The sequence below is a fragment of the Centropristis striata genome, chromosome 9 (genome assembly GCF_030273125.1).
Source record: "Centropristis striata isolate RG_2023a ecotype Rhode Island chromosome 9, C.striata_1.0, whole genome shotgun sequence".
NCBI classification, from domain to species: domain Eukaryota; kingdom Metazoa; phylum Chordata; class Actinopteri; order Perciformes; family Serranidae; genus Centropristis; species Centropristis striata.
Genome location: NC_081525.1, coordinates 18,268,267 through 18,288,005, shown reverse-complemented (window position 1 = coordinate 18,288,005; position 19,739 = coordinate 18,268,267). Strand labels below are relative to the sequence as shown.

The 19,739-nt window shown below is 39.2% G+C and overlaps 2 protein-coding genes across 2 annotated transcripts in view; both read left to right on the top strand.

Moving 5' to 3' along the window:
- Positions 1–181: 181 nt before the first annotated feature.
- On the top strand, positions 182–1,306 carry LOC131977858 (proteasome subunit beta type-5-like). Its single transcript, XM_059341303.1, has one exon. The coding sequence runs from the start codon at positions 182–184 to the stop codon at positions 1,304–1,306; it is 1,125 nt and encodes a 374-aa protein (XP_059197286.1).
- Positions 1,307–5,637: 4,331 nt separating this feature from the next.
- The window catches only part of LOC131977857 (uncharacterized), a 33,148-nt gene continuing 19,046 nt past the window's right edge, over positions 5,638–19,739 (top strand). Inside the window, exons 1-2 of the mRNA XM_059341302.1 lie at positions 5,638–5,779; positions 13,094–13,960. Of these exons, the coding sequence (XP_059197285.1) occupies positions 13,286–13,960 (675 nt within the window). The 5' untranslated portion in view covers positions 5,638–5,779; positions 13,094–13,285. The remainder of the gene's footprint in view (positions 5,780–13,093; positions 13,961–19,739) is intronic.

The window sequence follows — 19,739 nt, the reverse complement described above, 5'->3', positions numbered from 1 at the left end:
TGAGGTATTGGTAACTGTTGCTGATTCGTTGTTTTAGATGACCACACATGGATGAACGTGGTCTTGTTGTGAATATAAAGAGTGACCGCTGCTAAAAACGACACATCTGCAACTCTAGATGACATACAAACATTTGTCTTTGATATTTCTGATTGGACTTGGTTTGAGAGTGTGAAATTCAATGGCTTTACAGGACCTGTGTGATTTCCAGGACATCTTTGTGGATGGTATAACTACCAAATGTTCTTCAGTGCTTTCTGGAACGAAGACTGGCTGTAACTATGTGAGTAATCTGACCTTTAGCAACAGAACAAGTCTGTTCAATTTTTATATACCAGCCGCAGAGTACCTGGATGAAAGTCCAATACAGTTTGGACAAATAAGCGCCGTCCAGAGCTCATCTCAAGACTCCATCTTATCATCCCTCACCTTTCCCACAAGCCTTCCTCTGGCCTCCTCTCAGTCCGTCCCTCTGCCTTTTCCCATGTCTCACGGCACGACCACCTTGGCTTTCATGTTTCAAGGCGGCGTATTGGCTGCAGCAGACACTCGTTCCAGTTGCTCCGGGCTTGTGGCGTGCCCAGCCGCTCAGAAGATCCTGCCCATTCACAGTCACTTGGTGGGCACCACTTCGGGTACTTCAGCTGACTGTGCCCTTTGGAAACGCATCCTGGCTCGAGAACTGCGGCTCTACCAGCTCCGCTACGGCCGACGGTTGTCCACGAGCGGAGCTGCCAAATTGCTTTCCCACATGCTTCACCCGTTTAAAGGAACTGAGCTGTGTGTTGCTGCCACGCTGTGTGGGTGGGATGGAGGAGAGGTAGATGCATGCCACGACCACGGAGGTGCAAAGATTGATCTCAAGAGTCAAGTGACTGCAGATACAAGTCTTGAAAAGACCTCTCTGGCTCAGACTGAGAGCTCTTCTTCAACCCCTGCTGGCCAACAGGGTTTATCCAGAAAGAAAGAAAGTTTCTCTGGACCCAGTCTGTACTACGTGTGCAGTGATGGTACTCGACTGCAGGGAAAGCTCTTCTCGGTGGGCTCAGGATCACCTTATGCCTACTCAATTTTGGACCAAGGTGTTCAATGGGGACTGACAGTGGACCAGGCCACATCATTAGCCAGAGAGGCTGTATACCGAGCCACGCACAGGGATGCATACTCAGGAAACTGCGTAGACATTTATCACGTCTCCTCAAACGGATGGACTCGTAGGAGTAGAGAGGATTTAAAAGAGGAATATTACAGAGAAAAAGAAAGACAAGAGGGAAAGGAGAGACAGGACGTGACTTTGTCTGAGTAAAGACATGAAACAAACAAAAATGGCATGAGAAAAGAAAGGCAAACATCGGGGAGTATTTTGGAGAGACATGATGGCATCTTTGCAGCAGATACTGAATTAATGAACAGGACAGGCAGTTGCATCCTCCAGGCTATTTCTCAAATGATTTGGGCATGCATATCGTTCCCTCTAATAAACAGCTGATGTTTTGTTTGCGCTGATGATAAAAATGTATTCTAACAGCACACTGCTGCCTGGCATTTCGATTTGTACGTTATAACATTATGAATCATTTCAAGCGTGTGAGATAATTACAGCCTACTCCTGCATGTGTTCGAATCACACCAACACAAAGGGAAAAAGAAGAGAAAAGGACCGGAGTGAATAGTAGAAAACCCTAAACGTCAGGAGAGATTTCTGTGTATAAGGGAACTAATTTAGCTGTAGCAATAACCGGTAGTTGAAAACTGATTTGTGTCCGCTGTCAGAGTTGGTCTGAAGTTTCTTTGACACTTCAATAAATTAATGAATAAATGTAATTTTGCTGAACTTGCCTGTTCATTCTGTTATAGCAGTCTGGTAGTAAATTAAGCATACTAGTAATTATGCTAGTGACAATGACTCTGCCTGGAATATCACGGGAATAGAGGTATAGAGCTGTTCATCATTTGCTCTCGCAGTTCAGCCCTGCCTTAAAGTGTGGGGATGAAAGTTCTCAAGGGTGAGGCAGTGGGAGGAAAGTTTATTGCATAAGAATTATGCTACAATATGTCAAAGATTGGTGCTGAAGGTTGTGGTTCTAAATGCTGATATGACAGAGCTTTTAATGGCTAATGTGTGCATCTATGTGTTATCCAATGTTTTAAATAAATTACGGGCAGGGTTGTGCGATGATGCTCAGCGCGTCTCCAGTGCAACATCAGAGGGTTGAGCGTCTTTTTAAACCTACACTAGTACAACTGTATGATTGACTGCAGCTGCGGGAGAAAGCAGGGAAAGCCTCCCTTCCTCCCCGACCTCATCCATAATTCCCATATTTCGGAAGTTCATTAATGACAGAATTATTGAGCAAGAGAAAAACAAAAAACGAGTCGAAACCATTTTGGTGGTCCAGATTTGCAGAAGTGTAGGAGCAAGTTCTGAGAGAGACAGAGAGAGGACAGAATCTAGATATGAATCAAAGATTTGAGGCTGCAAATGTGACTCAGAGAGCGTTAGGTCTCCCTTTGCTTGCCCTCTTCAACGCTTTTTATTCAGTTTTGGCAGTTTTCTCCTCCATGCATGCAAACTCCAGCTTAGAGCAGAACAAACTCCACTGGGTTCGACCAAGAAGTGAAATGTCAAAGACCTTGCCTTCTGAGTCACATCACTACATCTGTTTTTTTGTTTTTTTTTAAGATCTTTGAAAACATACGATCCTAACAACCAGAAATTCGACAAAAATTGTTTGACAGCCCCCCTCTCACAGTTGGAGCTCGGAGCATGTCTTGCACTTGTAAATCTGTCGCTGTGTGCTCTCAAATCCTGACTAGCAGATTGATTACGGCTTGGCTTTGTTTTCTGCTTGCGCACAAGCTTTGGCATTAATAAAACCTCCGTATCCAGCTGGGAGCAAGGGATTTGAAGAGTGACCTTAGGGTTGCAAGTTTGCTTTCTAGTCATATCAGTCAACACTTGTCTTACCACCACTTGTTTAAAGGCTCTCTTGTTTCTTAGTCGGGCGACAGAGCTCACAAATGATCAAGAAACATCGATGTGCAAAGCAAGACTGTGCTCTGTAGATGAATGATTACTTTTTACAGTACTGAGATTCTCAAAGCATGTCTCTTTTTTCTCCAAAATTAAAAATATCCAAAACATGTAGGCGAGAAACAATCATCATCCCAGGACGTATGGGATATGTCAAAAAGTAAAAATATATTACTTTAAAAAAATGTTTTATTGGGTGTAATTTAGATCTTGGGCACCCAAAGGACAAATATAGACATGTGAAATTATGTTGTTTTCAACATCCATCCTTGGAATTTGGATTAGTAAATACAGATTTAGATGGGATTGTTTTGAGGCTGTTTTTTTTTTCTGAGACAAAGAATAGAAATGAGTCATAAAAATCAGCTTAAAGCCAAGACTTAATGGGAGACTGAATTGTGGAAATGTACAGTATATTAAATTGATCATTAATTTCCAAGAAAATGCATCGTGAACGATTCATTCAACTCACTGGAGGAAATATCCTATCAAAGTAAGGAGAAAGGGGGGTAATTACAGTCATACATTTGAGACATGTTTTAAGCAAGTGGGAGAACACTATTGATGAAATGTAATCTTTTAATGCATCCTTGAGTAGCAATTTTCTGGTCCAGCTTCTGAGTGGAACAACTGGGAAAATGCAAACGTACTGAGGATGATTATGCAGACTGGCTATACTTAAGAAGATTACAAAACACTGGATTGCTTCAAGGGAATGATACAGCCGAACCAGAAAATATTGAAGGGGTTTTAAACGATTTACATGTTGTCCAAAAAACTGTGATAATAAATGTGATAATTAGAAAAAAAGCTGTAATTTCTGAGACATTTAGAGTAAGTGCAGCAAACTGAGCCAAGCTAAAATGGTAATTTGTCAGTGTGGGGACAAATTGTGCCTGTGCGGTAGGTGAGACTCGGGGCAATTGTAACACACTCAATTCCTCCCATCAGAAACAAATTAGTGTGATGACACTTACTCTGCACATGCTCAGTAGGACTACCTCTCTGCGTCTGCACTGCCTGCAAGATTTTGAGGTATGAAAGTTACTTTTTGGGTGTACAGTATTCTTCTGCTATTGTCTAAAGTTTAGATGACTGCAAATTTAATTTAAATCAACTTAAATTTATGCAGAGGTTTTTTGGTTAAAAATAAACATGACCAACTTATGCAAATGCTAGGTGTAATGGATGCAAGTTCCTTTCATTGGCAGCTTGTCTGTATAATTAATTTAATTGGTTAATACAATATATTATTTAAAGAACTTAAATGTAGGTCATCAGTAGTGAAGTCAGGGAATGTTTCAAAGTAAAATTTGGGACAGTTGCAGGACACCGAGGAAAAAAAAGTTAATTTTGAGCGCTAAACTGCCCCCTGGTGGGATCAACTGTACCACTTATTGCATTACATTCAAAATGTTGTGTCCTTATTAGTGAAAAGTATTTTATTTTATTATTAATTGGTGCACTTATGTATGCTTCTAATATCACAAAATTAGTGTATTTCAAGAATGTCAAGTTACTTTTTGGGTGTACAGTATTCTTCTGCTGCTGTCTTAAATATAGATGACTCCAAATTTAATCAAAATCAAATCAGATTTATGCCTGGGCTTTTGGTTAACAATATACATGAACAACTTGTGCAAATGCTAGGTGTAATGCAAGTTTCTTTCATTGGAAGCGTGTCTGTATAATGAATTTTATATATATATATATATATATATATATATATATATATATATATATATACACACATATATATATATATATATATATATATATATATATATATATATGTATTTATATTAAAATATGTTTCAAAGTAGAATTTAGGACAGTTGCGGGACACTTGAGGATAAACGTTAATTTTGAGCCCTATACTGCCCCCTGGTGGGGTCAACTGTAACACTTGCATTACATTTAAAATGTGTCCTTATTGGTGAAAAATATTCATATTTTATTTTATTTTATAATTCATTTGTGCACATACAGGCATGGGAAAATAATATAAGACCACCCTTTTTCTTCAATTTCTTGTTCATTTTAATGCCTGGTACAACTAAAGGTAAATTGGTTTGGACAAATATAATGATAACAACAAAAATAGCTCATATGAGTTTAATTTAAGAGCTGATATCTAGACATTTTCCATGGTTTTCTTGATAATAACCCAAATCATTATCAAGAAAACTATAGAAAATGGCTAGATATCAGTTCCTAAATTAAACTTTTTGTTCTTATCGTTATATTTTTCAAACTAATGTACCTTTAGTTGAACCAGGCATTAAAATGAACAAGAAATTGAAGAAAACAAGGGTGGTCTAATGTTTTTTTCCATGGCTGTATGTGTGTTTCTAATATCACGCATTTGTGTATTTCAAGTAGTCTGTGAGTTATGAAGATGTGTAAAAAAAAAAATGTTACAGTTGTCCCCGGTCTCCCCTACTCAACGGTCACTGTGCATTCTTTAAAATAGTAGGCTTTTAGGGTGACTGTCGTCTGTCTGAGATAGTTAAAAACTAATGGAGAGAGGGAAAGGGAGAGAGAGAGAGAGAGAGACACACACACACACACACACACACACACACAGAGAGCGAGGGAGGGAGGGATATACTAAGAAAGAGAGAGACTGGGCTAAGTGGACAGACCTCACGTTGAGCTCAGATGAACCTCGGCATCCTTTCCCACGTTGGATCATTTCAGCTCCGTTAAACCAGAGAATCACCGGAGCAGAGCTGCAAACACACGGTAAGCTCTATTCTTCTCTACTAAAGCACTTTTTTAATCTTCACGATGCACTAGTTTGTCACAGTGAAGCCACTTAACGCCTATACAGACGTGACAAGTTTCCACTCATCGAGTTATTTATTAGTCGTTCAGTTTAATTTTTTTAGGGGGGGCTTCGCCACAACGAGGCGGTTTTCTTCACAGTTTCACTCTCAAAAAAAAAAATAAAAAAAAAATAAACAGAAGCAGAAACGTTTCGCTGTCCGGCAGATGTGACCATGTGCGAGCTGTTTAGGTGAAATAATAAACAGGCTGAGAGAAAGGTTTGGGAAAGCAAACGAGCGCCAGGATTGGACAGATGGCACGGATAATGCTGTGCTTCCCCTCTAATTTTCTGGCTAGGTACCGTTTTGCGAGTGTGCGCGGGCGCGTTTGGTTTATCCGCGCCAGACTCACCTGCCCGCCGCGTGCACTTTGACGCGGGGACGCTCGCTAATATGATGGGGTCACTGGACCTTGGTGACTAGCCGCCAGCAATATTTTGGGGACGCTGCATTCATTATAATAGTTAGCCCAAGTGTGTAAATCACATTAACATGCATCAAGTAGGTCATTTTTCTGGCTTCCTCGAACAAGACAAGGTCACGCTCCGGGCTGTTTACTGTATCTCTACTAGATATGCTAATAAGCTGCCCAGATGTGAGTGCGCGTGAGTGTGCGTGCGTGCCTGTTTGTGTGACCAAAGACAGGATGCAATAAGCCGTCATGTGCTTTGAGGAATCTAATGTCCGTCTGTTGTTCACAACCTAATGTAATGTCAAAGAGGAAATTATCATCTAAAACTACTCTCCAACGCACACACACACACACACATACACACACACACACACACACACACACACACACACACACACACAGGGATGCAACGATACTGATGTGAAATGTTAGACCACCCTTGTTTTCTTCAATTAATTGTTCATTTTATGCGAGATACAACTAAAGGTACATTTGTTTGGACAAATATAATGATAACAACAAAAATGGTCCATAAGAGTTTAATTTAAGAGCTGATATCAAGACATTTTCCATGGTTTTCTTGATAATGATTTTGGAAGAAAACCATGGAAAATGGATAGATCTCAGTTCTTCAATTAAACTCTTATGGGCTATTTTTGTTGTTATCATCATATTTGTCCAAAAAATGTACATTTAGTTGTACCAGGCATTAAAATGGACAAGAAATTGAAGAAAAAGGTTGGTCTAATATTTTTTTCCATGACTGTAGCTGGATTGAGTATTGGTGACAATGGAACCAATCTAAATTATATGTTTATGCACTATAAACACTATAAACTTGAATTTCAATTGTTGTTTAACTTTTGACCAATTTCTTGCTGGATTTAAAAGGTTTACATTTTAATTGTTATTCCTGTTCTTTTTGAAGTTGTTTTTTTATCATAGAGTTGCTGGTGCATTATTTATTATTTTATTTTCAGTTCAGTAGATTCATATCTCTGTGTTTATTTGTTACATTTTGTTTAACAAAATTAGAAAAGCAATGTTTAAGTCAAGCCTGATAATGGCTTACACTTAAAAAAGGGTAATCCCAGTCACACAGTGAGGCATACAGCTTAGTAATTAAACAGCGGTATCAGACCGGTGCCCACAGCCCAGGTATCTTGGGACTGACAAAGTCTGATCAGTGCATCCCTGGATAAATAACTGGCTGATAATGGGAAACTTATCTTATAATGTATTATTCTGAAAATGAAATTGCAGCCTATAAATTGTCTGATATATGCAGCCAAATTGCTTTCCTTGACATAACAAGCACAGCATACCCACTGATTCAAAAGGTTGGGTGGCTTCTCAGCGTGATGTCAGTTAGACTTAGTTCAGTCAGAGCTATGGGATATTGACTCATCCATCTTTTGGCTTTTCTTACCCTCAGGTGTGTATAAACTACGGAACACAACCATTACTGGATTTTTGGGGCTGATACCTATATTAGGTAGCAAAATATTCCAATACTGATATATCTGCAGACATGCGTAGTATAGGCCTATAAATGCAACATTATCATTACACCAATTTATGGTAGAATGTATGGTAGAAGGGGCGAAGTAGTTTAATTTTGCTGTTTTATGTTCCAAAATGCAATATGTTGCCTTAACTTATGACTATTTGTTTGCTGCTTTCTGCACACTAGCAAGAGCTAGTTCCTAAGAAAAACCAAACAATGGTTCTGTACTTTGGAGGTATTTTGGATTTCAGATTGCAGATGAAGAGCATCTGAATCTGATAAAATTGCTTCAAAAGGTGGAAGGTTTTGAATTTGATAAAGTCTTTAAATAAAGCAGGTTGATGATGATTTCTTGTTGCGTTGAAATAAAACTAAATACTTGGTACGTTTTTGTTAAAAATACCAATATATATCGTATATCGCCATTCGGCCTCAAAATACCAGGATATGAGTTTGGTCCATATCGCCCAGCCCTTACGTCAGGTGCATTCTGCTGCAGTGACATTAAGCTCTCATCTCTTGTGTTGAATGACATTATTGAGTTGACTTTGCTGTTAGCAGCTTTTTCAGCTTTTTGTTTGGACAAATATAATGACAACAAAAAATAGCTCATAACAGTTTAATCTGAGAGCTGATAGCTATCCATTGTCCATGGTTTCCTTGATAATAACCAAAATCTTTAGAAATCAGAAATCAGCTCTTTAATTAAACTATTGTGAGCTATTTTTGTTGTTATCATTATATTTGTCCAGACAAATACCCCTCGAGTTGTACCAGGCATTAAAATTAACAAAAATTGAAGAAAACGGGTGGTCTAATATTTTTACATGACTGTATATCGTCAGGCTGTAGTTATGAACTTCTCTTTAAAAATACAAAAATGTGAAATACAGGACAGGACAAGCAAGTAATCGGTAAAAAAAAAAGTATTTTATGTATACATTTATGTTGTGCACCCTCACAGTAATGTCAGAAGCATTTTCCAATGATAAATAAGTACATCTCTAAACACTTGCTCAGCACAGTTCTAATGCTGTGGTATCACTTAAGGTTAAGCTGTGTCAAGCTTTGACTATAATGAGGTGACTGATGTGCTGAGTACAGTGGGCCTCTCTTCAACAGTCTGATTTGGAAAGACTTAAGAGATTTCCATGTGTGCACTGAGCAGGAGAGAGGCAGTGAGAATGGATGAGAGCTCCATAAGCATTAAGACGAATGGCAGAAGGAGAGAAAGCCAGAGATGTTTAAATGGAGCAGAATCTGTTCACGTCCCAGCCGTTAAAGCCATCCAGGCCGTCCCCCTCCCAGTGCACTCCTACCACAAGCAACCCCCTCTCCCTCTCTACCTCCATCTTCCATTTTTCCCTATGTTAAAGGCCTGACATGCACAGGCTATTTTTAATAAAAATGAAATAGCCTTGTTGCAGTGAAGCGACTCGATGCAGAGTGAAGTGAGACTGAAACAGCGATTTGCAATTTAGAGCTATGTCACCACTCATCATTCCATTCTGAGCCGGCAACAGCAAATCGTCCTCACGCTTTCATCCTCTATCCCTGCCTTACATTTCACACATATCTCATGCGCACTCCTACTCTAAAGACTTCAAACAACAGTGAATGACATGTACTGCTGGCAACGTGGTTTTGGAGCAAAGCTAGAAGAGAGAAATGTAAGCCGAGAGCTCAATCTATGCTAATACACAATAGCTGAGGAAGACAAAAGTGCTTTGGAAGAAGCACTTCTTGTATTTTGCTCGAATTAAGATGATGGTAAACAGATGCAGATGCTGAACATGAAGCATTACATACAGTAACTTGGTATAATTGGTGAGCGAAATGAAAAAAGAATTCAAGGGTGAATTTCCTTTTCAGTATAAATTACTTAATTACTTGAAAAAGTGGGTCAGTATCTGGAATGAAAAAGAGCATTGGTTTCATTTTCATGTGTCCCTCCTTTCATATGAAGCATATCAATTTGGATATATCAGAAAATGTTATGGTTCATATTATGCTGTGCCATCAAAGGCTTGTGCTTTCCTACAGGCCCCCTCTGTGCTTATTTGCATCTAAATTAATCAAAGCACATGTTTCAATGTACATTTATTTAGTGAGATCACAGATGAGGCCAGAGGATTTAGGTTTATCAGTGTGCAATATGTCATTTATGTTCTTTAGCCACAATACTGATCATTTGCATAGTGCAGCAGGCCGTGCAGGGAAATCTATTTAGCTTTTCTATACCAATGCACAATAGGGATTTTTTTCAACTGATACTGACAACTGATGTAATTTAAAAAGAAGTTCAAACCTGTAGTTTATGCACACCTGAGGGTAAAAAGGGCCAAGATGTAGTGAGCTAAGACGGATGAGTTAATATTTCATAGCTCTGATCAAACCAAATCTAACTGACATCACATGTGAAGTACACCACTTTTACATAACCTGTCAAATTAGACATGTCAGTGGATACTCAATACCTGTTTATTTGTGGATTCATAGACTTTGTAAAATCAATGGAAGTATGTAGGGCAGGGCAATATGGCAAAAAAAATGATCACAATATATTTTTTCATATCGTCTGATCTTGATTGTTATCACGATTTTTTATATTGTTTTTAAACTGAACTGCCAATGCTTTGTGTGATGCAGCAGTGACAGGCTGTGCAGACTGTGCAGCATTTTCATGCTTTCTGAGTAATCACTTGGGTTGTACTTCTTCAAATGATAGAACAGATTTGTTGTTGTTAGAAAGCCCACGCTGTTAATGTTTCGTAAACTTGTTTATTGAACCAAGTTCCATTCAGTAATTACTTGTTTCTCTGTAAGTTTTCATATGTCCCACGCTCTTGAACGCACCATAGCCGTTCCGACACTGTTGAGTGCACCATACCTGTATGTGAATTGCCGTGCTGTGAATGTTAGTTTTCTCTCGATACACTGGCGGATAGATTGTAATTTCCTTTGCTCTTTCCCAACATTAACCTGTACCTCCCTGGTTTATTGCTTCAAGTTGTGGCTGATATCTATTTCGATGTCCTCAGCTCTGCGTTACAACAGTAGTGGAGCAGGAAAAGGTTGACTCTGATTGGCTGTTGACATGCACATTTCCGACATGTTTGATCGAGTGAATATGCTCAAAGCCGATCACCGTAATCGACCTGAAATTTATTGCAATCATATTATCTCCCAGGCCTAGTAGTATGTAGTCACTCATTGGTTTATAAACTCCGGTTTTGTAGCCTGGAGAGTGGAATGTCTGATCGTCATCTTAGTTTGTGGCCATTGCTATCTTGGTTTTTTGCAACCAGTGCATGTTCAGAATATATCAGGATACTGACTCCTTAGAGTGTCTTTTAGTCCAACCAAACAAGACATTTTAGACAAGCAAAATGCTACAGTAAACTTTCATGAACTGAAATCACACTGGGATGGGTCAAAGGTCTAGGATGAAAACATACACATAGCCATGATAGGGGCCTTTAAATCATAAAGTAGCCAGGCCCTAAAGCCTACCCTGCTTTGTGATCTACTTTAATCTAAGTGGGACCATCATTTACAAAATTAACATCCTGCTGCATTGAAGACTTGAAACTAACTATTGATTAAGACCATAAACTCATTAGGAAAATGTTTACTGAGGCAATAAATCAAGTGAGAAGTGATTAATTTTCTCATAGACTTGAGTCTATTTGTAAGTGTAGTCGCCCCCTGCTGGCCTTCACAAAGAATGCAGGTTTGGCTTCACTTTTCAGACCTGGAGGTTGTCGCTTGGGCAGCAGGCAAACAAACTTTAAAGGTGCATATAGTTGCATACTGTATTGTAGAGGTGTGAATCAGCAAAAGCCCCAAGATACGATTTTATCCTGATACTTGAGTCACAATATGATATTGTTGCGATTTTAAGCATTTTGCGATATGGTGAGTATTACGATATAATATATTGCGATTTACTGCATCTTGTGTCCACTAAATTAAATTCAATCAAGAATTATTTTGTCAAAAAGGGGAAATTTTCAGTCATCAACTTAACTGATATCAAACAGGTATGGACGACGACAACAACTGCAGCAGTATTTTCTCAAACTTTCCTCAACTTTAAGCTTAACTGCTCTGAATTTTTTTTGATTGAAACATAGAAAAAAGCCTAACTTTGCAGCGTTATTCCGACAACTTCCTGACACGATATTCTGATGCACATGGTGCCTATAGCATTCCTGGGATCTTCTAGTTTCGTGTGATTTCTCCATTATATTCCTAAAATCAAGCCTGTATTGGAGTATTTACAGTAATTGCTGAGCTTGTTAAATCAATGAGAGCAATTTGGCTTCATATTATCAGCCGATAATTTATCAGCCTGATATATATTGTGCATTTTGAAGCTTGAACCTTGTGTTCAAAAGAGCAAAGCATTCATGAAAACTTCATTTACAATAGTTTGAGGAGCACGTCCCCGTGTGCCAATGACTCATGCAGTGTTGCTGCGTGTGTGATAATGGTTGACTCCATGTGCGCATAAAGGTGAAAAACAGACCTGAGAAAATCTAAATTCATTGCAGGAGATCATGAGGCAGAGTGATGGATGCAGGTCGAACGTGGATGGAAAAACTGCGATTACACCATTTTAGTCCTGTTAATCTGCTGACACTTTTCAGTACATCAAGTTTCAAAGATCAATGGCTGGGATCTGACTCAAATACTAACGAAATGCAGATCATTAAACTTTTGGGAAATGAGGACAAGTCATTGATTAAATTATTTATGAGTCTAATTAATCTCTTAAGGGGAACTTCTTTCACTACCGGGCATTGAGGCATGGGGACACCATCTTTAGGAATGACATCAATCACCTCATGTCCAGGCAATTGTGTGTGACAAGGAACAGTAAAGTACCTGAGCTCCACCTCACCGCCAGGCCCTCAGGCTCCAAATTAATTGAAAAATTTTAAGACCACGTTTAACTCTCGGAGAATGCCTGAGTGATCAATAACAGCAATCACACACAAGAGCAATGCCAACAGCAATGATATGAATAACAGCATCTGGTATAAAGTGAATTCTCCTTTTTAGGTAATTTCTTATCAGACCGTAATGTTCATAGTTTGTGTGCACAAACTCACAGCTATTTTTACAGCAGCTGGCGGAGAGCTCAGATTAGCAAACAGAGCCATTCTGCAAACAGGAGGAAAAAAATGTTTCCACATATTTGTCTCAAAATATTTACAAGATAACGAGTAAGATGTCAGCTTCTCTTTATCTGTAACTTGAAACAGTGAGAATGCCGTCAAGATCACACTAATTATGTCTTCTCTCAGGTGATCCTGTGCAGCATGTGTTGTGCATGGGAAAATGTGAGAAAAGAAGGCGAAATGAAGATTCACTCGGGGGAGAAGAAACACGAAGCAGGAGGAGACACAGCATAAGAACAGAAGATGGATCGTCATGAAAACCTGCATCTGATCAGCCATTCATCAGAAATTCTTTGAAACAAACAGTTAAACTTAACAATGGCAGCACATATTGTGCTTCTTTTTCTTTTCTTTTGTAAAGGGGAAAGAAATGGCATTTCAGTGGCTTCTGGCCTTTCAAAACAAGATCAGGACTTGCAAGTAAAATCAAGCGAAAGCCAAGAAGTTTTACCTCATCCGGAGTCCACTGACAACTTTTTTGTGAGTTTTGAAGAATTGGAAAAGCAGTTTCAGAAAGGAAAGGATGATGTAAGAACCCTGCCAGATGTGGCTTTTAGACTAAATGGCAGAAAATCTAATAATTCTGAATCTAAGGACAATATAGCAAGGCAAACAGGCATACCTAATCATACTGAATCTGCTGCCAAATCTTTAATACCTAAACATAGCCCTGAACTCACTTTGAACCGCAGGAAAAGAAGCTATTTGACTAATGGAGAGGTTGAAGGTGTAATTAATGCTCACAGTCGAGTGCCGAGTTCAGACGAGGAGTACGCTCTCCAACCTCAGCTTCATTTGGAGACAGGTGTCGGTGACGTTCTGCCTGAGAGGACACGGCGTCGCTCTAAATGGGTCACGGAGTCTGAAGACAGCAGGTCGGAGCCTTACCTTCCAGCAGAGGGGCCTCGCTCTCGCCGCCGGAGGAGCTGGCTCTGGAACCAGTTCTTTGTGATCGAGGAGTACAGAGGGCCCGAGCCTGTGCTCATTGGACGGGTAAGCTGTGAAGTCATCATGTGAATAACCTCCATCTAGTTGTAGGGAGTTTACAACAGAGAATTAGGGCCACATTTAGAACGGAAAATTTATTACGAGATTAAAGTTGTGAATATTGAATTATTGGGGCGTCCCGGTGGCTCACACTGGTAGAGCGCATACCATTAAGGCTGAGTCCTTGCTGCGGCGGAGCCGGGTTCGAATCCGGCCTGAGGTCCCTTTACTGCATGTCCTCCCCTCTGTCTCCCCCTTTCTATCTATCACATTCAATAAAGCATGAAAAATGCCCAAAAATAATCTTTAAAAAAAAATATATATATATATTGAATTATTTATGAGAATAATGTCAAAAATATTTAATTAATTAGGAGAATGAAGTCTTAAATATTGAATTAATTACAAGAATAAAGTTGAAAATATTGAATTAATAATGAGAATAAAGTCAAAAATATTTACTTAATTATGGGAATAAAGTTGTAAATATTGAATTAATTGCGATAATAAAGTTGAAAAAATTGTAATTAATTATGAGAATAATGTCGAAAATATTTAATAAATTAGAGGAGGAGAGTTGTAAAAATGAGGGCCATGGAGCATTTCGTAGAAAGGTTTCACAAACAAGGAGATACTAAATCTATCGGCACATCAGCATCACATTATCATAAGTATAAGGACTTTAAAAAGAATATGCAAGAAATTGCATCTTTTCTGCAGAAGGAACCAGATTGAGGAAATTGCTGCTTTTGTCAAAGGGGAAATGTCTGGAAGTGGTCGACTGCAGGCTATCGGTGGATGCATCGGCGGGCCATTCAGAAGGGTTTTGTGATGTCTTAAAGTCGGGGTTTGCTCAGTGAGCAGAACTATTTGATAAATGTTTAACATGTAGCCTATAGCATTTCATTAACCTTACCTGCTAACTGTTGCACTCTCGCCTTTTGTGGTTTCGTTTAGACCTACTTCCGTTTTAAGTAGAACAGCTTACCAATTATGTAGGACTTTATTCTCGTAATCAATTCAATATTTATGAATTTATTCTCGTAATTAATTCAATATTTACGACTATAATCTCTTAATTACATTTTTTTTCTTCTAAATGTGATCCAAATACTCCGTCGTAGGAGTTATATTTGTGCCTCAGAAAAAGGTTTTTTGCAAGCAGATAAAATAATTGTACAGAGAAAGAATGATTTAATTTCAGCAAACAATTACCCACATAAGTGCACAAAGATATTCTCTTTCACTCAGTTCTGACTCATTTCCCCTCTTCATTTTCCTTTTCTTGGAGATTACAAACCCTCAGACTGTCTCTTACAGTGTCTGTCTTGCTCTCGATGTGTCTGCTCTGTGCGCTGTCCACTTTCCCTGCATGCTCTGTGGATGTATTATAAGAAGTGAATGCCAGGCTCAAAGATAGCGCCCAATCACTTGAATAAAAATTGCTTTCCAAGTGCATCCACCTTTGTTTTTAGGCTGCAGGGCCTACTGCCCATCACACATTTTACACTATACAATTTTGGCCTCAATTTTCCAATCTCTGACGGATGTTTTGCCAAAAGATCAGAGGCAAGGACTTTTTCAAAGACAAGTGCATTGCAGATATCCGAAAGATATATAGGAGTTTAAATATCAGAGCCTTTGAGTCTTTGAGCCCAAATCCTGTAATGTAAAAATGTATTTTACCTACAATGAGAGCAGCGAGTCAATAAGAATGCAAGATAGGGGATGAGGGAAAATTCAGAGGAACTTTGGCAGGAGCACCAATGACTATGTTTACATGCACACAATAATCTGATTACTGGGAATAATCAAATAATGGTAATTATCTGATTTCACGCGTTTACGTGCACTTTAGTAATGCAATATCATAACATGATTCAGTCAAATTAGTTACTAACTGGATTAGTACATGACATAAAACAAACTTCCTGTCCCCCGCCAGTCAGGGCTGTCCTTATGTGGGAGTTGTCAGTTCTGCAAAAGACGCAGAATGTTCTTCACATAATGTAAATGAGCAGAAAAGAAGAAGCATTTATGCCATTTGTCTCGGCACCATCCTCTCCTACCGCAAATTTGCGCTCGCCGGATGCATGTTAGGAGCAGGGACTGCTGGGAGAGAGTGGTGCTTCTCTCAGATCACAAATGGAGGAAGAATTTCAGCATGTCGTGGAGATCATTTGTGAAACTGTGATCTCATGAAGGATGTCACGAGCCAGGCCGAGATGACAGTGCTTCCCCCCAGTAAAATTACACATGTGCAGATGTAATGTAATGTAATGTAATATTGGGCAACAAGCTAGCTGCGATCATCTGATTTTTTATAATCCGATAAAGAATATCGGTTTATGCTGTTTACATGAGCACTTGAATAATCTGGTAACTACAGAAATCATAGCTAACCTATTGTTCATTTTGTGATAAATGCACCAAATTTGGTACATATATAGCTTAATTTATTTAGAAAAAGACTGGATATTTTCGCAATCTGATGACCATGGCCACCATTTTCCAAAATTGTTGTTCCAACGTCCGCGTACCCATGGGTTATTGGTACCTTTAATACTCAAATTGGAAATGGTTAAAATTTAATGGGGGTGTCTGTAAACATGCAAAATAAAGTGAATACATATAATAACACATATGTACGGGAGTAATTACTTTTAATAATTAATAATACTTAATTTTAATAATACTACTAATAATAATCAGTTAATTCGTGTATATGTAAACGTGGTGCCTAAAACAATAAAAAACACCTGATTCCATAGCTTCGTCCGTACCTCCATTTTTGGAGGAAAGAGCTCCTGGCTTGCTCTTGCTCTTGTATCTTTTCCCGTATCACTTCTAGTGACCTGACAGACTTTATAAAATGTCTCATAATGTGTAACCCCCTGTCACAGATCACTTGTGTAATGTGCAAACCACAACAGTCAAGATACCCCACGTCGATACAGATACACCACCCACATGTTCCTGTTCTGTCCATAGTCTTTATTAAGCTGTGTTCTGTGTTAAATGTGTTCAAATGTGCCAGTTTCAATACTGGAGTAGGTGAGTTCTAAATGGCCCTTTTGCAAGTAAGATTATCTTTTACTAGTGGAGTTTATATTTGAATGTACTTTTAGATTTTTCATTACATATTTTATCTGCTCGTTTTCAGTCTTAAAATGTGAATGTCATTTTATATATGTCTCTTTCTAATGCTTTTTATGTTCTGCGTAAAGCAATTCAATTACCCTGTTGTTGAAGGGTGCTTTACAAATAAACTTGCCTTGCCTAGGGAAGCACTGAAAGAGCAGTACATACATAGTTTAATGAAGCATTTAAATTCCATTGGTTAGTATGTTGGTCTGTACTTAGGTTGTGTATTAGCTTGCAGCCTTTATTAAAAAAAGAGAAAAAAGGACTTTACTTGGTCCTCTAATTATTATTTTTTGACTCAGCAGCACACGTACCTGTGAAAAAAGCAGAGGATTAAAGCAAACCTATCTGACTTGTTAATTACTACGAATCACTGCAAAAGCATGTTTTTCAAATCCAACAAACAATATCTATATTTATCAAAAATTTACTGGCACAGTTCAGGTAAATTATAGTTATTTTTGTATTTATTTGTATTTATAATTTTGATGTCTTTAGCTAGTTGCTAGTAGCAAACTATTGTTTATCTTGCAGAACTTAGCTCGCTGCTCACTTATCATGGTAGGTTTCAAGCTGATATTGTACAGATGGAAATTAATAAAACTAGATATGAAACCAAAACTATAAATTAATTATGTGTGACTGTAGCTCTGCAAACCATCCCTCCAGTGCTTCCCTGCTACCCTAGTAACTGATAATACTACTAGTGAGCTCATTGAAGACATACCATTTACAAACCTTTCTAATTTTCTGATTGGCTGGGACTGTGCCCCACTGTTCAGATGCATTCAGAGAAAAAAAATCTTTCTTCGCCTCATTATTCTCACACTATTCTGACTGCTCGACAGTTTGTGTTTTGCCTCAAACAGCCAATGTACCTACTTTACAGCCATTAGCTGTGAGCTAGCTACTGTGTGGGAGTGTTTCTGTGTGTTCATGTTCAGCTCAGCCTCTGACTGAACTCAGCACAAACTCTGAGTCTTTCTTTTATTTGCCTCCAGTTTCTTTCCTTTTTCCTCTCATCTCTGTATGTTCATAAATCAGATTTATAAAGCCCTGGGACACTTGCAAATTTCTCACACGAGTTGAAAATGTGTCTCCGAATTTGCCCTGTCTTGCGTCTTTTCATTGATTTTGAATGCAATTGTGCTGCCTCAAAAATTTGCTTTGTGTTCCGTATTAACAAGTTGAGGGAGGCGGCACGCTGAGAGCAGAGATGTTGAGAGCAGGACGGACACTTTGAATGAGTGTCCAAGGGTCAGGGACATGGAAATTGAGCAGATAGTAGTGCACTTGTGTGCGGATACATTTATCGCGGACCACAAAGTTTATCCTTGCATGGCGATAATTTCTCTTTAAAATGTCATTCTTGCAAAAGCTCTCAAAATATCTCATCACGCGCTCAGGAATGAGGCACAAATATAACTCCATGTAATTGCAGTCTTTATGCAGCAGTCGCCCGCCACTTGTCACATACTTGAGTTTTTTCAGTCACCACAACCAGCCACCTTCAACGGCTGTTGGTGTCGCAACACGTAAAATGTCTGAGATGATTTACTCCACAGCACACCTGAACCATTCAGATCCCTAGGGTTTACTTGTAGCATTTCACAGTCAGGCGCTCCACACTGCTAATGCAGCCGCTGGCAGCTACAGTATACTCAGGGTAGGATTATATCAGCTGTAACGCTAACAGGGACCGCTGCCAGCCACTTTGTAGCGAGCAGTATACTTTATAGTGACAGTCTAGATTGGATTCTTACCAGTGCAGTATACACCTCATAAATGTTTAATCTTCCTCTCTGGTTGTTATTGATACAGTCAGGGAGGGGTGTTAAAGCAATCAGTAGACACACGAGACTGCTCATTCCTCTGCAAGCACTTCTCATGTTGATATTCATGTAATAAAGCATGCCTGCCTTGCGAGGGGGTTGGAAGCACACAGTTTCTCCAAAAAAGCAGCCAAAAATAGACGGAGGATCATTTCAAACCCATTGCTGGTGCACGGTTTTTGAGTTGACTTGTCAACAGTTCAAATCACAGGTGCCTCAACTCGTGCGAAAAAGAGCAAGAATTTGGCTGCCAAAATAGAGCAGTGTGAGGCAGGATATATACCCGGAGGTGGATGTGCCGCATGAGTGAGAGGAGGGGAAAATTTCAGATTACAGAGTAGGAGAGAAAGTGACAAAGGGAATTGGAAGAGACAATTTCCTCTTTTTTCCAGCTTTGTTTGTACTTCCCCTACCGTGAGAGTGTTTTTCCATGCTGACTGAAGCACAGCAGGACTGAGCCAGCAATTAGACAGTGAGGAGAGGAGGGCCGGATAGAAAGAGAAGAGGATGGAGAGAAAGGGGAGGGGAGGCAAAGAACAGGGGAGCGCGATAGGCACACACTCTGACAAAGATGTCTCTCGTGGTGAAGTGTGGGATCAAAATCGAAGCTAGCTTTAAGGAAGAAAGGAGGGAGAGGGATGTGGGTGTAGGGATGAATAAAAAAAACCTGAGTCCCTTATCTAGCAATTTGTAGGGTATGCTATCACGAGTTCCTATAATCCCCAACTTTATCCTCCAAGACATACACCACACACACACTCTAATCTTATATTTTCTTCTGCCTGCATGCAGTGCTGTGTGTGTGAATT